At 65.9% G+C, this 7,068-nt stretch overlaps 1 protein-coding gene across 1 annotated transcript in view; it reads left to right on the forward strand.

Moving 5' to 3' along the window:
* Positions 1-252: 252 nt before the first annotated feature.
* The window catches only part of MINK1 (misshapen like kinase 1), a gene marked incomplete at its 5' end in the record, with an annotated part of 11,534 nt that continues 4,718 nt past the window's right edge, over positions 253-7,068 (forward strand). Inside the window, 22 exon segments of the mRNA XM_025211093.1 lie at positions 253-324; positions 694-750; positions 846-971; positions 1,174-1,284; positions 1,575-1,665; positions 1,930-2,060; positions 2,392-2,446; positions 2,577-2,655; positions 2,764-2,939; positions 3,049-3,118; positions 3,481-3,700; positions 3,875-3,964; positions 4,396-4,482; positions 4,850-4,898; positions 4,901-4,986; positions 5,168-5,323; positions 5,492-5,686; positions 5,689-5,795; positions 5,942-6,036; positions 6,470-6,564; positions 6,703-6,726; positions 6,917-7,056. Of these exon segments, the coding sequence (XP_025066878.1) occupies positions 253-324; positions 694-750; positions 846-971; positions 1,174-1,284; positions 1,575-1,665; positions 1,930-2,060; positions 2,392-2,446; positions 2,577-2,655; positions 2,764-2,939; positions 3,049-3,118; positions 3,481-3,700; positions 3,875-3,964; positions 4,396-4,482; positions 4,850-4,898; positions 4,901-4,986; positions 5,168-5,323; positions 5,492-5,686; positions 5,689-5,795; positions 5,942-6,036; positions 6,470-6,564; positions 6,703-6,726; positions 6,917-7,056 (2,312 nt within the window).

The raw sequence follows: 7,068 nt of genomic DNA on the forward strand, positions 1-7,068 counted from the left end.
GGGGGGGGGGGGGCGGACTCCTGGGCTCCCCAGGTCCCCCCTCCCCCGCAACCCACATGTGTCAGGAGCTGTACACCCCCCCGCCCCAATGACCCCATTCCAGCCCCCACTGGGATCCTCTGCCGGAGCCGAACCAGGCCAAGGAGAGTGGGGGGTGCTCCACTGGCTCCCTTCCCCCGCCCTGAGGCAGGCCCTGCCCCTGGAAGGAGGTGGGGGCAGTCTGCTGATTTCCTCCCCCTGTGACTGCCCCCCCCCCAGGACCCTGCTGGGATTTTTGAGTTGGTAGAAGTCGTCGGCAATGGGACCTACGGGCAGGTCTATAAGGTGAGACCCTCCCGCCAATTTAAATGCCTCAGTCCATCCTCCCCCCCGCCCCCGCCCCTGCCTGCAGACCCAGAAGCCTGAGTCCCTTCGGCCTCTCCAGGCCCCTCATGACTGTAGCTGCCCCTCACGGTCCTTGTCACATGGCTCCCACGGTGTGTGCTGCAGGCTACGGGAGCAGGGCAAGAGGGGACGGGAGCCTAGGTTCTCTGGGAGGGGACGGGAGCCTGGTGGGGAGGGGCTGCACACCCAATGCCTGGGCTCCCCACCGAAAGCCAATGGTGGGGGACAGCCATGGAGCTGGGGTTCCTGGGAGGGGAGTGGGGTCAGGTGGCCCACTGCCTTCCCCCATCTGATGCCCTCACCCCCTAGGGCCGCCATGTCAAGACAGGGCAGCTGGCAGCCATCAAGGTCATGGATGTTACTGAGGTACGAAAAGGGGGCTGCGGGTCGGGAGTGAGGGGCACCGGCAGGGCTGGATGGACAGGGGCTGCGCGTCGGGAGCTGACCCCTTGGCCCCCCAGGACGAGGAGGAAGAGATCAAGCAGGAGATCAACATGCTGAAGAAGTACTCGCACCACCGCAACATTGCCACTTACTATGGGGCCTTTGTCAAGAAGAGCCCCCCAGGGCATGATGACCAGCTCTGGGTGAGGGCGGGTCCTAAGGGGCTGTTCAGATTGGGCCTGGGGGGAACGGGGGTAGCTCTGAGCCCCTTGGGGGGAAGAGAGGGGGCCAAAGAGGAGCTTGGACCTCCCACAGCTGGGGAGGTGGGGGGTCGAGGGGAGGCTCAGGGGATCCTAGGGTGCCTCCGGTCTGTGACCGACACCCCTCCCCCGGTGCCCCCTCCAGCTGGTGATGGAGTTCTGCGGCGCTGGATCTGTTACTGACCTGGTGAAGGGCTCCAAGGGCCACGCGCTGCGCGAGGACGTCATCGCCTATGTCTGCCGCGAGATCCTGCGGGTGTGTGGGCCCCCCCAGACACCAGGGTTCCCCTGGGGCCCAGATGCCTGGGTTCTACTGGGCAGGGGGAGTGACTGGAAGCCCAGATGCCTGACTTGCCCAGGAGAGGCGGAGAGTGGCAGGGACCACAGCAAAGCCTGTATGCCTGGGACCGTCCTCGCTTTGGGCGGGGAAAGGGGTCTTGGTGCCCAGATACCTGGTTTCTTTGATCCTACTGGGCCTCTGGGGGGACAAGGGATTTCTGGACATCTGGGTCCCTGGCTGATTTCCTTCCCCCCACACTCTTGTAGGGCTTGGCCCATCTGCACGCGCACAAGGTGATTCATCGTGACATCAAGGGGCAAAATGTGCTGCTCACCGAAAACGCCGAGGTCAAGCTGGGTACGGCCCAGATGCCTGGGTTCCCTTCCCCCAGACACCTGGGTCCTGTCCTGTCCTGGCCCCCAGATGCCTGGCTCCTCCCCTGACCCACCCCCCAGATACCTGGGCCACTTCTCTCCCAGATGTCTGCATCTTCTCCTGTCTTGAGCCCTGGGCACCTGGGTCCCTTCCTTGGCTCAGATGAGGGCTTCTCTGGGGGGAAGGGCCAGGGGCGGGGGTAGGGCTGGGGGGCGGGACCTGACTGCCGGCCCTGCCTCCCCCCAGTTGACTTTGGGGTCAGTGCACAGCTGGATCGCACAGTGGGCCGGCGCAACACCTTCATTGGCACGCCCTATTGGATGGCGCCCGAGGTTATTGCCTGTGACGATGACCCCCATGCCACCTACGACTGCCGGGTGCGTCCCTGGATGCCTGGGTTTCCCCGGGTCCCCCCACCTCTCCCTGGGGCCCCCAGATGCCTGGATTCCTCCAGGACTCTCCCACCCCTCCCTGGAGGCTGGGATCCAGCCCCAGATACTTGTGTTCCACCTCGACCCCATTTGTGGGGTGCTCAGGCACTGAGTCCCTCCCGCCCCTGGTCCATTGAGCCATCAGATGCCTTAGAACCCAGGGGGCCGGGCCAATCAATCTAGGCAGCCTTGTGGGGTGGGGGAGGGTGCCAGAAGCTTGGTTTCCCCCTGGCCAGGGCCCAATCTTGACCCCTCCCCATATCTTTCCTCCCAACAGAGTGACATCTGGTCCCTGGGCATCACTGCCATCGAGATGGCTGAGGGAGCCCCCCGTGAGTGTGGGGGGCCCTGGAAGCCTGCGTTCACTGGGAGGGGAAGGGACTGGGGGTGAGAGCAGGGTGGGGGCTGGGAGCCTGGACGCCAGGGTCTGCATGGCTAATGCCCCTCCCTGCCCCTCTGCAGCACTGTGTGATATGCACCCCATGCGTGCCCTGTTCCTCATCCCACGGAACCCCCCACCGCGCCTCAAGTCCAAGAAGTGGTAAGTGGGGGGGGGTCCCCCAGTTCCTCCTCCCCCAACTCTGCAGGTGCCCCTCACTCCCCACCTGCAGCCTGTGCTCCTCACTCCCGATCTGCTGCCCCCCTCCAGGTCGAAGAAGTTCCTGGACTTTGTGGAGACCTGCCTGACCAAGGCCTACACGAGCCGCCCAGGCACCGAGCAGCTGCTGCAGGCACCGTTCATCCGGGACCAGCCCCCTGAGCGCCAGGTCCGCATCCAGCTGCGGGACCACCTGGACCGCGCCCGGCGGCGCCGCGGGGAGAAGGGTGAGGGGCTGTGGGTCGGGGGTGAGGGGTACTGGGGAGGTGGGGGATTGCAAGTTGGGAGTGTGAGGGCCACCACACAATGACCACAACGCCCCCCCTCCCCCCAAAGATGAGACGGAGTACGAGTATAGCGGCAGTGAGGAGGAGGATGATGGCCACGGCGAGGAAGGGGAGCCCAGGTATGGGGGCTGGAGCCTCCTCGAGGAGGGGGGCCTGGCAAGGTGTGGCTTAGTGGGTGGAGCTAACTGGCTGCATGTGGGGCTGGGGCTTGGGTAGGGGTGGAGCCTGGGGCACTGGGTGGGTGGAGCCTCCACAGGCATAGGTGGAGCTTGTGTAGTAAGTGGGGCCTGGATTCTGGGCTATGAGCAGAGCCTGAATGGCCCAGGTGGGGCTCAGGAGGCAGAGCTTATGAGGCTTATATCAAGGGGGTGGGACCCTGCAGGAAGGTGGGTTGGTGTGGGTGTGGCTGAGGGGTAGGGCTTCCTCAGGGGGTGTGCCCCCACTGGCCCCACCCCACCCCCAGCTCTGGCTCCACCCCCAGCTCGCTGATGAATGTCCCTGGGGAGTCGACGCTGCGCCGTGAGTTTCTGCGCTTGCAGCAGGAGCACAAGGGGGGCGTAGGGCCCGGGCCTGGTCCTGCTCCTGTGGCCCCGCCCCCACCGGGTCCTGCCCATGACCCCGAGGCCCATGTGCAGCGACTCCTGCTGGAGCGGCAGCAACGCCTGGGTCAGCAGCGTGAGGAGCGCCGGCGCCTTGAGGAGGTGGGTGGGGCCCTGATGCCTGGGGTTCTCTGCTGGGGGGATGGGAGCTGGATGCCTGGGTTCTCTGGGGGGGTGACAGCAGAGATTCTGGGGCCTAGACTCCTGGGTTCTCGGGGCGGAGGGAGGCCCAGACCCCTGGGTTCTCAAAGTCCCTCTTCTCCTCCTCTCCTGCAGCAGCAGCGCCGGGAGCGGGAGCAGCGGAAACTACAGGAGAAGGAGGCACGCCGCCGGGAGGGGGAGCGGCGCCAGGCTGAGCGCCAGCAGGTACAGACCTGCCTGGTCCCCCCAGACCCTCTCCAGGCCCCCATAAGATCACCAAGACCCCCCGAGACAACACTTTGGACCTTCTCAGCCCCCAGTGACACCACCCAGGTTCTGTGACCCCCCTCAGGACCCCCCAGGCAGGGCTACCCCCCACTCTTCCCCCCCTCCCCCAAACTCTGGGCTGCCCTGTTCCTTCTGCTTGTCTGATCTGGGCCGGGACGCCTGGGTTCTCTGCTCCTGCTTGTTTGGGAAGGATTGCTTGGCTGGGCCCAGACGCATGGGTTCTGTCAGTGATGGGAGAGGCTGTGGGGCTGGGCCCGGACGCCTGGGTTCTCTTTTCTCTGGCTGGATGCTGCGACCTGTCCTCTTCCACTCGCATCTGTCTGCCTCTGTCTGTCCCCTGCCCTGTGCCCCCCGCTGCCCCCACCCAGGAGTTCATTCGGCACCGACTAGAGGAGGAGCAGCGCCAGCTCGAGGTCCTCCAGCAACAGCTGCTGCAGGAGCAGGCCCTGCTGCTGGTAACGCCCCTGGCTTAGGCCCTGCTCCTTGGTCTGGCCCCACCCACCTTGCTAGAGCAGCCTGGGGGTGGCTCTCAGAGCTCTGGGGGGTGGTGCTGGCTGGACACCTGGGTTCCTTTTGTAGGGTATAGGGACCCAAACACCTAGGTTCCTTGGGTGTGGAGGGGTCTGGATGCCTGGGTTCTCTGGAGAGCTGGGCCAGGATGCCTGGGTTCCATTTTGGGGGACTGTGGGGCCTGGACACCTTGGTCACCTGGGGGTACATGGGCCTGGACACTTGGGTTCTCTTTAGGGGCCTGGGTCCCCTGGAGGCATGTGGGCCCAGATGACTAGGTCCCTGACCCCCCTCCATCCCCCGCCCCCCCAGGAGTACAAGCGGAAGCAGGTGGAGGAGCAGCGCCAGGCAGAGCTGCTCCAGTGCTCCAGCAGGAGCACGCCTTCCTTAGCGCCCTGCAGCGCCAGCACCAGCAGGGGGCGCCACCTGCTTCGGCCCGCCCTGGCCAGGTGCGCTGGGGTTCTGCGGGAGGACAGGGGACCTGGATGCCTGGATTCTGTGGGAGGGAAGGCGGGGGCTGGGGGGTGAGAGCCGGGATGCTGGGAGCCTGGGTGCCTAGGTTCTCCAGGCCTGGGTGGGCCGCACCGGCAAAATGCCTGGGTCGCTGCAACACCTCCCTCCCTCCTGCAGGGGGATGAGCGGGCGCGGCTGAGCAAGCAGAGCTCCCCTGTGGCGCCAGCAGGGGCGGGGTCCATGCCTGAGGCCCCCCTTCCTCCTGGCCTCACCCCTGCTGCCCAGACTCCCCCCATGCAGCGCCCAGTTGAGCCCCAGGAGGGGCAGCACAAGGTATGGGGGTGGGGGCAGACGCATGGGTTCTCTGGGGTGGGGTTTGGGGTGCCTGGACTCCTGGGTTCTTTCTTGGCTCGGGGAGTGGGGGGCAGCAGGGCCTGGAGGGGAGTGAGCTCCTGTGGGCCTAGCCACTTCTCTGACTCCCTCTCCCCTTGCTCTGCCCAGAGCCATGTGGCGCACCGTGTACCGCTGAAGCCATATGGGGCACCGGTGCCGCGGTCCCAATCCCTGCAGGAGCCACCGGCCCGGGTGGGAGGAGCCCAAGGTAGGCTTGCCCGGACACCTGGGCTCTCTGGGAGGGAGGGGGCTGAGGGTGAGAACGGGAGGGGTGGGAGCCTGGATGCCTGGGTTCTCTCTAAGCTGAGATTGCGCCCCCCCAGGTACCACAACGAACTTCATCCATCGCCACCGCCCTCAATGCTGGCAGTGCTGGGGCCAGTGCCCGCCCCACCCATGCCATCCGCGCCAGGTACCCCCATCCCCTGGATGCCTGGGTCCCCTTTCCCACTGAGCCCCTCGCCCAGTTCTAGCTGCAGCCAGCTCTGGGGAGGGCCAGGCTGGGTAGAACAGTCCCCAGGGCAGCCCTAACTGCTGCCTTCCCATCATGCCCTGCAGCAACCCCGACCTGCGCCACAGTGACCCTGGGTGGGAGCGGACGGACGATGGGCACCTGCCCCAGGCTGGGTCCCTGGAGCGCAGCCGTGGCAGAGGTAAGGCTGGGGGCTTGCAGGGGTCATAGACGATCAGCTTAGGGGTTATGGAGGTTGTGGATTATATAGGTAATGGGTTGGTGGGTCACAGGGAAGCTGAGGGAGTTCATGAGGTCACGGGTTAGAGGGCCACGGGGGGGGGCTTTGGAAGGGGGTGAGGGGGTCATGGGTAGCTGGGGAGTTAGCAGGGCTGTGGTCATGCGCTGTGAGTTTGGGTGGGGTCACTGGGGCTTGGGAGGGTTCTGAGAGATTGGTGTCACAGGGCTTGTGGGAGTCTTGGGCTGGGGGTCACGGGGTGTAAGGGGATGAGGGTCACAGGGGTGCCTATAGATTTAAGGGAGGGTCACAGGGGTTAATATGGGGTTGTGGGGGTCACAGGGAGCTTGAGAGGGGGCTGGGCTCTTGCTAACACCCCCTGTCCCCGTCCCCCCAGCCCCGCCGCCACTGCGGCCCCCTGGCTCCCCTGTCCTGGCACCTGGTACCCCCCCGAAAGCTGAGGACCCGCGCTCCCGCCCTGGCCGGCCTGCTGTGAGTACTGCGGGGGTGGGCAGAGAACCCAGGCATCAGGCCCCCAGTCTCCCGCAGAGAACCCTGGTGTCCAGGTTGGGGGAGGGTCGTTGGTGCCACCTCTAACCCTGTCCTTTCTCTCCCCTTGGTGCCACCCAGAGCTACAAACGAGCCATCGGCGAGGTCAGTGCATGGGGCCCCACTACACATGGGTGCTCGAGCTGTGGGGGATGGCATGGGGGGATCCCAGGAGACAGAGGGGGTGGGGGGAGGGCCCTGGCGTCTGGGCCCCCTTGGTTTTTATCCTGCAGTGTCTAGAGCTGGGGAGGACTCAGGTATTCGCCTGGGCACTGACCTCCCCCGGGCCCCCCAGGCGGCAGTGGCGGCGCTGCGGGAGCGCCCGGAGGAGGCGCCACGGCCCCCCCAGAAGGCAACAGATTATTCATCCTCCAGCGATGAGCCTGGCTCCAGCGACGAGAGCGATGGCGACAGCCCCACTGCACCCCCTGCCAGGTACAACACCCC

This window comes from Alligator sinensis, unplaced genomic scaffold (genome assembly GCF_000455745.1).
Source record: "Alligator sinensis unplaced genomic scaffold, ASM45574v1 scaffold553_1, whole genome shotgun sequence".
NCBI lineage: Eukaryota > Metazoa > Chordata > Crocodylia > Alligatoridae > Alligator > Alligator sinensis.